Consider the following 16,117-nt stretch of genomic DNA (forward strand, 5'->3'; position numbering starts at 1 on the left):
ACTAGTGTGTTAACTTTGAACAAACTTTTGCCAGTAAATAACATAAATTTAAATCTATGGTAAATTACCGGCAATTCAGCTGCAATAACTTTGTAATTTCTACGGAATTTTTTTTACAGTGTACAAAACTAAACATTTTCTACACTGTAAATATTTTTTTGCCTAATTAACTTAATAGATACGCTGCTACAAAGTTGACTTATTTCAACTATATTTTATAAGTTATAACAACTTAACTCCAGTCGCAACCCATTCTCACCAAAAAGCGTACAAATGACACGCAGTGTCATTATCGTGCAATAGATACGCCAAATTCCGATTTTGCGTGCATGTGGTGCGCCGGTCCTTCCCATTCACTTGTATGGCGAGTCGTTTCGTGACGTTTTGTTTGTTGTTTTCTCATTTGTTTTCTGTTTTTTTTACCATTTTCGCTTGGGTTTAGGGTTAGAACAACTTTTTGTCATATAAAAATGACATCCTAACCCAAACCCCAACTCTAACCCCACCTCCAAGCGACCATGGCTTAAATATAGATAAAAACATAGAGAAACCTGTATATTAAATAACCTGCTTAAACAAATCTGAAATCTAACCCTAAACCCAAGCGAAAATGGTTTAAAAAACAGAAAACAAATGAGAAAACAATAAATAAAACGTCACGAAACGATTCGCCATATAAGTGAATGGGAAGGACTGGCGTATCATATGCACGCAAAATCGGAATTTGGCGTATCTATTGCACGATAATCACACTGCGTGTCATTTGTACGCATCTTGGTGAGAACAGGTAGCCAGTCCAGATAAATAATAGTAAGTTAATATGACTTGTAAATCCAAGCTGGTTAAACAAAAAATTTTAAGGCAGCAAAGATTTTTTTTACAGTGTATACAGGGTGGTAGGCCAAGGTTCTGTAGTATACCTTTACAGGTATAAACATAATACAATGTTTGACATTTTGAGCCACATTACTGCTACTTAAGGCAGTGGTTCTGGTGCCGGGGGGGGCAAGGTTTTATGACATTTTATGACAGTTTTGTACCTCTAAAATGTAACTGCACTGTTAAACCTTACCAGGCTTTTTAGGAGTAAATTACTGGCAACACTGTTGCCAGCTAGTTACTGTACAGCATCTGTAACGGTGACTAACTGGCAACAGTGTTGCCAGTATAGTACTGTGTCTATGGCAATACAGTGAATAACTGGCAACAGTGTTGCCAGTAATTTACTGTCTCTCTACCATTACAGTGATTAACTGGCAACGGTGTTGCCAGTAATTTACTGTCTCTGTACCATTACGGTGTCTTACTGGCAACAATGTTGCCAGTTTTATACTGTAGGTTAGGAATTACAGTTAATAACTGGCAGCAGTGATTTCAGTTAATTACAGTACCACATGCTTCAGGTAGAATACTGTATAGTATATAAAATGCCGTACTCATTGTGGTACTCTAAAACTTTTGAAAGATTCTTTTTTATGTTACTTTATTAAAACGGGAGAAAGAACCCCAAAATATTTAGACAAATACACTTTATTACTGTGGCAATAGATTTCAGGATCAGAGGACGGATGAACCCAATCACAGACAAAGTTGGGGAAAACAGAAAACACTTTATTTACTAACATATAACAAAACCCACGAGGGTGTACACGACATGAAACACTGTAAGCAGATAGATAATACTAAACTTGACAAGATAACTCGGCCTGATAACCACATGAACACGAGAACAAAACAAAATGAACCTGCACAGAACTAAGGACACAATGACATTATATAGAAAAAAACAAACAAGATAACGAGGGGGAACAGGTGATGGGAGAAAACCAATGATTACTAATAAGCAGGAGAACGAGGGGGCGGGGACAAGAGACAAGACACCGAAGGCACATGACTCAATAAACAAGGCATGAACTCCAAAGAGCAGGGATGGGCAATTTCGGTCCTGGAGGGCCGGTGTCCTGCAGAGTTTAGCTCCAACTTGCCTCAGCACACGTGCGTTAAAGTTTCTAGTATGCCTAGTAAGACCTTAATTGGCTGCTTCAGGTGTGTTTAATTATGGTTGGAGCTAAACTCTGCAGGACACCGGCCCTCCAGGACCGAAGTTGCCCATCCCTGACATAGAGCATGGGACTGCCAGAACGCCAAACTGCCATCATAACTAGATATAAATACAAAACAATACTCCTTGGCAGGATCCTGACAATAGATAAATACATAGCACAAGGAATCACAAAATTAAGCTAAACAGACCAAATTTTCTGTAGAATTGGCAAAATAAGATAAGATAACAAAAAGCAATAATATAAACAAAGAACTCTGCCACTGCATGACAGTTAAACCAAAACTAACAAAATCATACTCCAAAACAATGCAATCAAATAACATTCAGGTTATTTATTGGTAGTGCGACACATAGCAAAGAAAAACACATATGGCAAATTGTGTGGTTTACTTTCAGTGTAATAGACAAATTCTTTTAAGACACTTAACAAAATCATGTAAAATCCCACCCTCAAAAAAAAAGATCTCCAGACCTGCAGTTATTCAACATAATTTAAATGACCTTCTTATATTCATACAATTCAATGATTAACAAAAATGCTTCATATAACACAAAAACCAAAAATTAAGCTCTGTTTTTTGCACAGGCCTACTAAGGGGTAATGATGCCACATGTTGATCAACAGTAAAAATGACAAATTTTACCTTTTTGCAAAAGGAAAAACCATCATCAATCAAAAATGGCTTTGCAATCAAAACATGTTGCTATAATGGAAGTCAATGGGGCAAAAATGACCACAAACCATAAATGAGGAAGAAAAAAAAATTAAATCTGATGCTGCACAAAAACTGAAAATTCATCAAAGCCAATGTTTTTTCTAATTGTTGAAATGCCCAAGACTGTGAAAAGGGTTTTTTAAAAATCCAGTCCAAAATCATTTTTTATATTGAAAATAAATCATTTTGTGTTTTTTCCCAAATACTTATTTGGGAAGTTCATTTATAAATGTTTTAAAGAGTTACAATCATGGAATTTTTGTAAATATTTGGTAATTTTGATCAGTATTGAGGTTGATTAACAGATTAATATTTTTTTATATGAATCTGATACATTTTTACAACAGTTTCATTGAGTGGCATTTTTGGCCACGAACAACACGAAAGGGCAGTGAATTTGAACAATGCACAAGGGTTAACATTGATAGGAGATGCTAAAAACTTGCTAATCAGGAAGCTATTTGGAACCTTAACTTTATGTGTTTTAAAGACACTCACAAATATTTTAACAGTTTACTTACTCATTTTCAGCTTTTAAACATACAGTCCACTATTATATTGTTCAACACAGCATGAGTAAACAAACAAACAAACAAGTTTATCAAGGCGAATTGGTGACACCGGCACTTGTGGATGTGTGTGTATGTGTGTGCCAGTAATTTACCAGATAATATTACAGTTATTTTCCTTAACTGGTGCAAAGAGTAATTTACTGTAGTTTATTATTAGTCCAGCATAACTGCACCTCATATCACAGTAAAATACCTTTCACCGATGTTAAAGCTAAATACTGCCAATTTTACAGTTATTTACCCAGAAATCTACAGCAAGGGTTAACAGTGTGGTACAAAATTGTTCCTTACACAATAGGTCCTTGGGGTACCCCAAAAGGTACAAAATTGTGTTGTATACGCATTAAATGAACCTTATCACCCCAGTGATAAAAAAGGAACAGTTTTGTACCTTTTTCTGAGAAAAAAAATGATTCATTCAATTTCCTCAATTTTTTTAAGGTAAGTGGTTGCAATCAATTTATTTAAGCTACATTTAAACAAAAGTTTTTTATCCTATTTTACCTTATTAATCTTTTTTGTTTAAATGTAGCTTAAATAAATTGATTGCAACCACTTACCTTAAAAAAAATGAGTAAATTTAATAAATCATTTTTTTCAGTGTACTGTATGTGTGTTCGAACCTATGACCTTTGCGCTGCTTACACATGCTCAACTGAACTACAGGACAATGTGTTTCATATAAACAATTAAAAGTTGGATGTTTCTTCTGTTTTGTCTTGTGGCAGAATGTTGGTTTCTTTCAAGGGACATTAGTCAGACTTCAGCCATGCTTTCCACCTTTCCAGAAATAGATGGCAGGCATGAAATATCCATCTCATTCTGCTTGAGTCAAAGCATCCATCAGTCTAATCTCTTGCTATTCATAATTCTGTGTGCAGAGCCCCCAGAGGCAAAACACCATTTACCTTTTCAGCTTTAAACTGACCTCAAAGTAAATGCTTCCTCCCCTTAGGAATCTTTCATGAGAATCTGAATTATTACGGCCGGTAAAGGCACTTTCATTTATTTTAAAAATCTTGTGAAGGTGAAAATAAAATGCATGCGATATTATTAACATTTCTTGCAGTGAAGCTTATTTTATTTCAGATTTTTTTGCTTTGACTGTCTCTATGTATTAGATCCAAATGCCAATTTTGCACCTTTGAGATCTAGTGTCCAGATTTGACAAAAGTTGCCCTTAGTTTATTATAGTTGAATGATATGGATCTTAGACTGCTGGGATTATTAATCTGAATCCTGGTCCTTGAGTACCCCCTTCCAGAAAGTTTTAGATGTCTCCTTATTTAAAACACCTGATTCAACTAATCAGTCTCCTTCCAGAATGGATAACATGTCTCCCTAACAAGCTGTTGAGTAGGGTCAGGTGTGTAGGATGGGGGGACATCTGGGACTTTCTGGGGGGGGGTGCTCGAGGACCAGGATTGGGAAACACTGATCTAAAGTGATCATTACATGCGCAGATGCCTATGCTGTAGATTAGTTAACTTACTTGTTTTCTAGGATGTATTTGAGTTGTACATTCTGCTGCAGTAATTTAAATATGTCATCAACGTAACTAGCTAGACCATAACCTGTGATAGTCTTTGAAGTATATGCACTGTATCATCGTATCACAGATAACGCTGATTTATTTGCAGTATCCAGCTTTCACAGAGTTACTTTATCTTTGTATAGATTCCAGGTATTATTGTAAAAACAATATAATTATAGTTTATTTGTGTACTTTTGGATTTGCCAAAACCAACCGTTTTAAAGTAAGCTGAGCGCCACAGTGCATTCATTGCTCTTCATTTGTTATTACACTGCAAACTGAACAGGCATCTGTCCTCGGTTACCATTGCCGTCCTTTTCCATGGTGTCTCTCTCCATACCGCTATAATGCATTCAGTAATGAAATCTGAAGGGAAGTTTTTATCTCGACTATAAGTTATAAATGAGAAGGTTGTAGTCTGAAGGTAGATGACAGAGTTAATCTGTTAAATCCAATCACGGTGAGCAGATTGTGGCTTCTTAGAGATCAGTGACGGTAAAGTGCTATCTGAATAAATCAACTAATAATCCCGAGTGCCAGTGAGACACAGGCAGCTTTCCTACAAAGAAAATAAATGTAGGCTCTTTAATTTTTCTTTTATGAGCTATTTATTTTCTGTCTTGGATGGAGAACTACAATAGCATTCTGTACACCTGAGGCATTACATGGGCGCTTCTACTGTATTTTGTTGTTAAGGACATGAGTCAGAAAGAGGTCTTGTTCTACATGTAAGTACTGTTGTGTTTGTATCGTGATTTTAAATCTGCCTAATGGCAATTGAAGAGAACCAGTGAATCTTAAATAGGTCTCCTTTTGTTTCTTGATTTATCTGTGGATTAATTCATACTTTTCATCTCACTACCACTACTTTATATAGTACTTGAGTTGTCTTGTCTGATGGTGTGCCACAAGGCTCTGTCTTAGGTTCATTGTATCTCTGTAATATTTTTAGGACACGTGAGTTTGAGTTTTATTTTTGATGCAGACAGTGTACTGTAGAGATGTGAAGTCTTGTATTGTTTGTTTGGTGAACTGTAATGTAGCACAGATCATATCTAAACCTTTAGGCTGATCTCATGGGAATTTGCAACTATTTTACAGAGTGGCATTCAAATGAATTTGCACATATTGAAACAAAAAGAAAAAGCATTAATCAAAAAGGGCCTGTATTACACTCCTAAGCCCAACATCACTGAAACGAAAGCAGATTGAACTATAATGTATAAGGCTGGACGTATTCACACAAATTAGCCAGCTTAAATAATACTTTGTTTGGGTCCTTCCATACAGTACATGGTGGGTGTATAACCACCTTTTACAAACTAGGTGTTGCTAACCACAAATCCAAATTATGCCCATTTTTGGGCAAAGTCTTGACAATTTATGATGCTTCAATATTGATTATGTCACTAAAGTTATTGGCAATAGCAGAAAATACTGATAAGACATTGATTAACTCCTTACACAAGGTCATTAGGACCTCAAAAATGATTTACTGCAGTGTGTCTTAATATACACTACCTGTCAAAAGTTTGGACCCACTTGCTTATTCTTTATTGGACTTTACTCTTACTTTTTCACATTTTTGAATAATATTATGAAAACACGAATAGTACTATAAAGTTGTAGTGATTGAATTCTTAAAATTTTATTCAAACTAGAGACTTGTTTGCATGTAGAGAAATGTGTGAAGAAATAACTCAAAACTCCTGTTCAGGAGGTCTTTCTATGGGTTGTACCCATACAAGTCAAGCATGATTGGACTGGAGTCTCTAGCAGATCCGTCTGCTGACTGGGACATTGTGGAAACCATTGGAAAAGGAACCTATGGAAAGGTCTACAAAGTCATCAACAAGAAAGATGGAAGTCAAGCAGCTGTGAAAGTTTTGGACCCTATTAATGTGAGTCATTGATGGGCTAGTTTTCTGTGTTATATATACTGTCATAGTTTCTTTTTCCTGATGTAAGCATGCTGTGATTTCCATGTATTTTGCTTCCTTGGCTGCTTCTGAGAGTCTTGGGCCCTATTTTCTTAGTTAGTAAAACTTTTTTATCGATCTAAGCACATGGTCTTAAGTGCACTGCGCTAGTGCACTTAAGGCGTGTCCGAATTTTGCTAGTGCACCTGGTCACAAAACTCTAAAAACATCTTGATCTTCACCTAAAAAATAAAACAGTAATAAAAATCTTTTTAAGATATTTCTTTTCCTTTGCATGTCTCAGAATCCCAGTCATACTAACAGAGTAAGTAGATGCTTTTCCTTTCAGTTCTTGTCAGATGTTTTGTTTTAACCCTAGTGTTTTCCCTTGTGATGTGGTGTCATTAGTGCTGTTTGATCCCCCATAACCCCCAGCTGTTAAGTAATGTACATGTACGGCTGCTTTACATTCGCTTATAATAACTGGATACGTTACTGACATGCTTAAACAACCACGTGCATAAAAGCTTAAGAGTGTTTTTTGCACCCTTTCATTGTTATCATCTGTTTTGTCATTATCTGCAGCCTATAATGCTTTTTATGTCCATGGACACCACGTATAACTTCTATGAAGCAACCTGTTGTAAAGCGTGATAAATATGAATAATGCAGCTGTGTTTTGTTTACTCAGGATGTGGACGAAGAGATTGAAGCAGAGTACAACATACTGCACTCGTTGTCCAACCATCCCAACGTAGTCAAGTTTTATGGCATGTTTTACAAAGCAGATGAGCTCTCTGGAGGACAGCTATGGCTAGTTCTGGAGGTGAGACATTTCTCTACCATACATAACTATTACATCTTAAAGTCCCCATGGAATTAAAAGTGACATTTCTTATTTTTTATGGAAAAGTGAACGATTTATTATAAACAATTTATCCAATGTAAGTAGTCATTATTTAAAAAAAATCCATGCATCCTCATGAACATTAAAATTTACAAATGTTCTTCCGCCCTCTTGGTGACTTCTGGCCACAAGTGCCAGTGACCATTAACACATCTTATTTGTGCATTAATGTATGTTATGTTAAATAAGTTGATTTATTAAAAGCAATGTATGCTGCTTGTCCAAGAATAGAGACGAACTCTCAGAGTCACGCTGATCCATAAAATCCGGTCCCAATAACGACGTAGCTTTGCATGAATATGAATTAATGTTTGGTTGAATTAAAAACGCTAAATTAAATGAGTTTTTCTGTTATTTATGCTTATCATTAGCATCGTAAAATCACGTTCATATATTGCTGTTCACTTACCGGGGTTGAAGTCTGAAGCACAGCCACCACATGTAGCTAGCTTTTAACAAGATTTACCCTTAGTTATATTAACATTTACCAGATAAACATTATTTTGCTAAAATATCTAAATAAATGTCTGTGGATATTAATTAATTATTTATTACCTCCGCAAACAGTCACCGTTTGATACAGTTAATGCGCGATACAGTAAATGCATAGATAAACAGCGCTGCAACAGTCATTTCATAATCTATGACAACAAAATATTAATAATTCTGACATCAAATAACATTACCAGTTAAGAAATTCAGTGATATATAAGCCGTTTTTTGTTACTTTCCTGAATGTATTATTCCAGTCAGTGATATTATTTGTAAAATCTCTTTGCTAACTACTGGTTGGATTGCTGAAGGCACTAACAAGAAATTAAATGATGAAATAAAAAAATAAAACTGATGGTACACAAAAACTAAAAATGCTTCAAAGCCAATCTTTGACAAGCCTAAGACTGTGAAAAAGGTAAAAAAATCCAGGTTACAATCACTTTTTATATTGAAAATCTGTCATTTTGTGTGCTTTTTCCCAAATCAGTGACACCACTTATAATCTTGGCAATTAAAGAGTTAAAATCATCCAATCGTCTCCATTGACTTTGTATTGCGAGGGGCTGCCTCCTTGTCATTTCTGGCTTAAAACAAAAACAGGATAATGCATAAAAGCTGCTGTGTGACGGGGTGTACAACTAACAAGCAAAAAAAAAAAAACAGAAATACGTTTTTATAAGCTGTCGACCCCCAAAAACGTGCGTTTGAAGACACAAAAGTGGAAACAGGCAACTTTTCATAGTACTACTATTAATAGAACTGCGCCCACTAGAGGGAAACAGCTTATAAAAACTTATTTCTGTTTTTTTTTTGGCTTGTTAGTTGTACATATTGTCACACAGCAGCTTTTAGGCATTATTATGTCAGAGAAATGACAAGGAGGCGGCCTCACGGAATACAAAGTCAATGGAGATGGTTGGATTGTTTCCCCCCCCCCGGTGGGAGTGGTTTTCAAATTAGCATAACTGCACTCTATCCCTATAAAGTGTGAGTCTAGGTGTACTATAGCACCTGCCACATTAATAATCTGATTTCTATAGAGGAATCGTATTTAGTCTGACTGCATGTTTATACATATATTCATTGAAGAATTATATGAGAGAAGAATATAATGGCTAGCAAGCCACAATCTTTGTAAATTGCTTTGAAACAACTTGAGTTGAGTATTGTAGCCCTGACAGAGATTGTTTTTATGTTTTTCTACATGAGCTAATACATGAAGGGGAAAAACACACTGTTAAAACACTGCTTATTCAATGTACAATAAACAGATAATGTTCATAAAATCTGAACAAAATTTAAATTCAAAATTTGTCCTGTATCGTGATGTGCATCTTATCAATGACCATTGCTTACGTTGTATACACAGCCATAATAAAAATCTTGTTGTAAGTTTCAATTTTCAGTAATTTCAGTAATTCCTGCTCATTATATCAAAGAATATACACTGATAATCATTAAGCTACAACTCTGACTGAACAGAGAGATCATTTTCAGCAGCTTTCAAATAAAATCCAATGATCTTTTGAATGAAGATGTCTCCTATGTTATATATTTTATTATTTTTTGATGTCATTTAACAATTCATTTTAAGTTTTCATTCTCCTTCCTGATAGAAAATCATTCAAATAATGCTCTTTTATGCGTTTATTTAAAGTTGTTAAAATATTGTCCTATCCTAACAAACCAAACATCAATGGGAAGCTTATTTATTCAGCTTTCAGTTGATGTTTATATCTCAGTATTAAAGAAATTGACTATTATGACTGGTGTTGTGGTCCAGTGTTACACATTGTGAAGTACAGATAATGTGATAAAAAGAAACAAGAAATTAACATATCAACTGTCACCAGTGCTCTTAAATTAACTTTCTGCTGAACACAAAGGTATTTGTAATCAAGCAGGAAACCGGAGCACCATTGACTTCCATAGTAGAAAAAAATAATACTATGGAAATTACTGGTGCTCAAAAACTATTTGGTTTAAAATATCTAATTTTGTGTTCAGCAGAAGAAATACATTTATAATAACTTGAGGTTGAGTAAATGCTGACAGAATTTTTATTTTGGGGGTGTACTGTCCCTTTAAGGTTAATAAGGCCCTTTTTTCAGAAAATGCAGCCATTATGACATCATTGTTGTCAATCACTTGTTGTTGTAGAGTTGAAGGTGTTGTCAGAGTAAGACGTGTTGTTACTTTGCTCGTGTTTTGCGAAAGAAAAAAACTTAAAATGGGGATGAGAAAGAGACCGCTTAGTCCGTCTTTGAGCCATTCAAAACTTTGTGCTGTCCAGAAGACCAAAAAGAAGAAGATAGAGGTGAAGGTCCAAAGGCAGCAGGCAAATGGAAAGCTTTCCTTTCCAGCCCCGGTGCCCAACCTTGGGTGTGATGTTGAAGAGCCCATGGAAATAGATGAAACCATGGATGAGAAGATGACAATGGACTGGGTGGACAGCAGAGGAGGGACGCAGGTGATTTCCACTACAAGCACTTTATCCTCCAAAGTGCTTATAAGACCATGTCGCTTCGCTTACAAGAGTATGTAATTACTCTGTGCCAAACCAGATCCTGAGACACAACTGAATCATGTGGCACAAAACCCACAGATCTGTTGTTTACTGTCGATATGCTGGTGAAAGTCCTGTAGCAAGATCCTATTGATCCATCCTTTACTGCTGAACTACTTCAGGAAATGCATCTGGATTGACTTTCAAGCTCTTCGTCTTACTACAGTCATGAACATGGCCTGAATGTCCTGCGGTGCAGTTTATATTAAGCAAACAAAATTGGCATGTTGATGCTGAAGAATGATGTCCTGCCAGCCTTGATACCGGATGAGAGGTTTTTGGAAGAAACTTGTTGCAAGAAAATGAAACGAGTGGCACAAGACACTTCACCAGTGAAAACAGTCCCAGTCTTGAAGCTGTACTGGATGTTAAGATACGTCTACTGGAGCTCAGACAACTGCACTTTGTGATACAGCACATAGCAGTTTACAAAAGCATCTTAAGTTTAAAGTTAAATAAATATTTACTATTGCTTAAATCACTTGTGTCAGAGTCTTCACTACTGTCCTGAATCAATATTTACTATAAGACAAAATATCCAAATACTTCAATACTTATTATCAAAAGTTTACATTACATTTTTTAACAAAGTGTAGGATGAAATACAACAATGTTTGTTCAAATGTTGAAATGTACAGTAGCACTTTTTTCACATTTGCTAAATGCTTAAATGTAATGGGAACTCACAGATGATGTGCAGCACATTGATCCTAAAACTATAATAAAAGACACAGATATGATTACAATGAATTTAATCAAATTTATTATTCATCCCCATTGAAATAAAAAGGACAATTCTTTTGTTTACTGTAGCAGCAGTGTTTGTTTGTTGGTTGCTAGGCAACAGACATAAGAGTTAATAACTGAACATGAGTAAGCAATTTATGATTTCCTAACTAGAGATGAAATAAGATTTAGTGAGATAAGATGAGAATCCTAAATTAACTTAAGATCTCCTTCTGTTACGTGAATTTGCAAAAAATCATAATTTAAAGACTCATATCTTAACCCCTGTGCATTCTTCACATTTACTACCTGTTAGTGAAAACATCCACTAAATTCAATGGCTATAAAAATGTATCAGTTGAATATTTTTTCCACATTTACATAAATCTGTTAATCAACCTCAATACTGATCAAAACTACCAAAAATGTCATGATTTTAACTCTTTAATTGCCAAGATTATAAGTGGTGTCACTGATTTGGGGAAAAACACACACAAAATGATTGATTTTTATTATAAAAAGTGATTGTAACCTGGATTGTTTTTAAACTTTTTCACAGTCTTGGGCTTGTCAAAGATTTGTAAAACATTGGTTTTGAAGCATGTTTAGTTTTTGTGTAGCATCAGTTTTTAATAATTTTTTTCTCCCTCATTTATTGTTAGTGGCTGTTTTTGCCCCATTGACTTCCATTATAACAACATCTTTTGATTGCAGAGCTATGACACCTTTTTATCATGCATTTTTGAATGTTGGTCTTTTTTCCTTTTTACTGTGTGTGTGTGTGTGTGTGTGTGTGTGTGTGTGTGTGTGTGTGTGTGTGTGTGTGTGTGTGTAAAAAAGATTTTCTGTGCATCAGATTTCTGAACATTGTCTATGAACACAAAAACAACTTCAAATAAACTGAACAATGTACTCATAACACACACACACACACACACACACACACACACACACACACACACACACACACACACACACACACACACACACACACACACACACACAGACACACACACACACACACACACACACACACACTCTGGTTTCCATGTTTTGTGGGGACATTCCATAGACGTAATGCATTTTATACCATACAAACTGTATATTCTATTCCCCTTACCTACCCCATTCCCTAACCCCAACCATCACTGAAACCCTTCTACTACTTCACATTTTCAAGAAACATCATTCTGTTTGATTTATAAGCTTGTTTCCTCATGGGGACGTCAAAATTAGAGATCGACTGACTGTTTTCCGATATTTTCCCCGATATTCGAGCATTTTCCGATGATCGGATATCGGTTTTGTAATATCGGATTGACCGATAAACAAGAGAATTGAGAATTGCGTCCTGGACGCATCTGAGGAGAGGAGCTCACAGCAGCGTGCACAGAAAATATGACGGCGGAGTGATGAGACTTTATTAAAAGGTCTTTGAGTATACTTACTTTGCATATGAGGCATTTATAATTAGCGACAGGAAGTGGGAGAAAGTTAAGAAAAGTTGAGAAAAAATTAACTTTATGCAAATGATGCATGATTTCCAGGAGCAACTAACAAGGCAAAGCAGTGGAGTTCAGTTCACATCACATCATCTGTCTCTCGTCAGTTACTGGAATTAGAAAGGCCTCATTGAAAGTCTTGATCATCCTAATATGGCAGCAGCACCATTGGCATACAATTTCAGCGAAAAAAAAAACAATTTCAGCGGCCATAGGTCACATCCGAGTCTATTGCTATCTGGGATGTAGGTCTATTGCTGCGTTTAGTTTTACATAAAATTATATGAAAGTTTATTTGGTACGTTTTATTATGAAACAATACCGTTTTTTAATGTTTAATGTTTCAGCATGACGTGTGATTGACATATTGAGGTCGGAAATGGAAATATTTCAAATTTTCAACTCAGATATTCCAACCTGATAAAAAAGCTAGGTATATAATGTATACATACCAGAGTCGACTGTCAGGCAGAATTTCTGCGTCGTCTGACGTGGCTTTTCTGCAGCATCGCAAAAGGAATCACCTATCTGTCCGATTCAGAATCGGCTGTGTGGTGCTCGTCTGAGAGTCGGATCATTTTGATTGGCTGTTCGGCTTAGCCAGTGCACGTGAGGAAAACGCAAGTCACAAAAGCAGGCAGCTAAGTTAACGGAGAAGTACAGGGGGAACAGAACGCTCAATTTTGCATTTCTTGTTCAAATATGTGAATATTTTTCTAAATATATGACTTATTAGACATGACAGATATATCACATATCAGTTTGTGGTGAGCGAGCTGTGTTGTGTGAAACTTGTTGTGAGCTGGTTTGTTTAGGTTTTGGTCCATTAGTCCAGTGAGTTCTTTTTTTCCGTTATAATGAATACCAACTACTGCCACCTGCTGGTATAAAAATGTATCTAATCTCACGCAGGCGCAGAAGAACAGACATGCTACTTGCCCGTCAACCGTCCTTTCTGGTGTGCTACTACTGTCTGTCAGGGTAACTTTGGAGCCAAAAACGCAGCCAACACGACAGTATTCTGTTCATTGTCTTTACTTTGTTGGCGTCAGTTTGATGAGAATGAGACGGCCTTGTAAGTGCGCATAGCAACGTTATATCGGTTTCTACTCCCGTTGCCACGGCGCGTGCCTCGCAGATAAACCGCCAGCCAGTTTCAGCGCGCGAGAAGAGATCGTCGACAAATTAAATAAGTTAGTTTAACAGCCGAAATATTTTTTCTACAAGAGTATGTGAGCCTAATTTTCTGTTGATATATTCAGCTTTCATTCAGCAACCATATTAAAGAGAAACCATGAAACCATATGTAAAAAGACGTAAACATAGGCTAATTTATTATTAGTGTGTTTAAATCTAATTGCTAACCATTAAATGTTACTGTTGAAGTATATGTGTGTTTTCATATGCTGAAAATGGCCTTCACATCCATGGAATAAATGAATTCATTATGACATGTAGACTGTAAGCTTGCAGACAAATTGCCAAAGCTTGTAAATCATACAAATAGCAGAAATGTATTACTAAAGTACCTCCTGTTACCTCCTTTTTCTGTTAGTTGTGTAATGGAGGTTCAGTGACTGACCTGATAAAGGGTTTGCTGATGAGAGGAAAACGTCTGGAGGAGCCCATCATCGCCCACATTCTGTATGGAGCACTTCTGGTAAGACACACACACACACACACACACACACACACACACACACACACACACACACACACACACACACACACACGCACACAAGCAATCTTCTTTGCCCAGCACAGGGAACGCTGGCTCAGCTGTCTCACTGTGCCAGAGTAGTTATTTTGGACTCTGATAGTGAAAAAAGAGAGAGATTCTTCCAGCTGTATGGCTCGCGTGGCTGATCACAGAGACAGAGTGACTCTCAAAGCCACACCAACCTGTTTAAAGTCTCTCCTGCTTTTGTCTTTAGGGTCTTCAGCATCTTCACAACAACAGAATTATCCACCGTGATGTGAAGGGCAACAACATTCTCCTCAGCACAGATGGTGGAGTTAAACTGGTGGACTTCGGTAATGGCTGACACAGTTTTAGGGAGCACTGTGTTAGAAAGCAGTGGGTTTACGCTAACCCAATAATTCCCAAATTTTTCTTCAGTTTGGATCTGCTTAAAATACAAGGCAGTTTAAACTTGTTTCAGATTGTCTATTACCTGCACTCGGTTTGTTACTGTAGTTATTGTTGCACACAAAGCATCTTGACCACAGTATCCATGCCAAAACCACCACGAAAATGACACACACATTTAATGCTGATAGTATTATTACAATTGTACTATGATGGACTGGCCATTGGCGGCTTTGGAAAATGAATGAATGAATTATAGTTGTGACAGATTCACAGCATATTTTATTATATACATAAAATGATTTTATGCTAATGCAGCGTTGTGTGCTGTGAACAGATTAAATGTTAAAATTGAAGGCAGCTCTTCAGAGAGTAAGAGTTTTGTCTGTCTGCTTTATCAAAAACAAGCCGTGCTGCTCATCTGAATGGGGTTAAACTGTGTTTTGTATGTAAATTGCATGAGAGGGAAGGAGGGGTGTGTGTGGGGCGATTAATTCTCATCCGCCTGAGGCGTGTTTGTTCAGTGTGTTCAAGGGTAGTGGATCCCTGCTGGGAAACTAAACACTCTCATCACATAATGGTGATGAATGCCAGTTACCCGCTTCTGCCCTAATGTCACATCACGTTTGCCACCCACAAAATGTCTGAATCTTTTGAAGCTGATTTTTATTAGAGCTACTCAAAAAAGTATTGTGCTATTCTGTATATTTTGAAATCGTTTGGTGTATTATAACAGATGCTTGACCTAATTTCCTTATAAATTAAAATAAATAATATTTAATACTAAAATGCATCTTATGAAAACCCTGACACATGACCCGTCTGACCTCTCGCAGGTGTCTCTGCTCAGCTGACGAGTGCACGTCTGCGCAGAAACACATCGGTGGGGACTCCGTTCTGGATGGCACCTGAGGTCTGTTACTGTTATGGATATATATATATTTTTATTTTTATGCTAGTTAACACATCCCACCAGCAAGCAATTTTGTGTTTAAGGAAGCATTGTGTAACTTTTAGGATGATATG

The 16,117-nt window shown here is 36.5% G+C and overlaps 1 protein-coding gene across 10 annotated transcripts in view; it reads left to right on the forward strand.

Moving 5' to 3' along the window:
- The window catches only part of myo3b (myosin IIIB), a 190,159-nt gene that overhangs the window by 11,752 nt on the left and 162,290 nt on the right, over nt 1–16,117 (forward strand). For 4 of the 10 annotated variants that reach the window (XM_073854841.1, XM_073854844.1, XM_073854840.1 and 1 more), the window contains 6 exons: nt 6,605–6,788; nt 7,111–7,131; nt 7,498–7,632; nt 14,558–14,662; nt 14,937–15,036; nt 15,928–16,004. In XM_073854841.1, coding sequence (XP_073710942.1) covers nt 6,605–6,788; nt 7,111–7,131; nt 7,498–7,632; nt 14,558–14,662; nt 14,937–15,036; nt 15,928–16,004 — 622 coding nt within the window. Of the gene's footprint in view, nt 1–6,604; nt 6,789–7,110; nt 7,132–7,497; nt 7,633–13,643; nt 13,707–13,902; nt 14,231–14,557; nt 14,663–14,936; nt 15,037–15,927; nt 16,005–16,117 lie in introns of those variants that run through there. The other 6 variants (XM_055215543.2, XM_073854843.1, XM_073854848.1 and 3 more) reach the window with 5 other exon arrangements.

The sequence above is a fragment of the Misgurnus anguillicaudatus genome, chromosome 17, assembly GCF_027580225.2.
Source record: "Misgurnus anguillicaudatus chromosome 17, ASM2758022v2, whole genome shotgun sequence".
Taxonomy (NCBI): domain Eukaryota; kingdom Metazoa; phylum Chordata; class Actinopteri; order Cypriniformes; family Cobitidae; genus Misgurnus; species Misgurnus anguillicaudatus.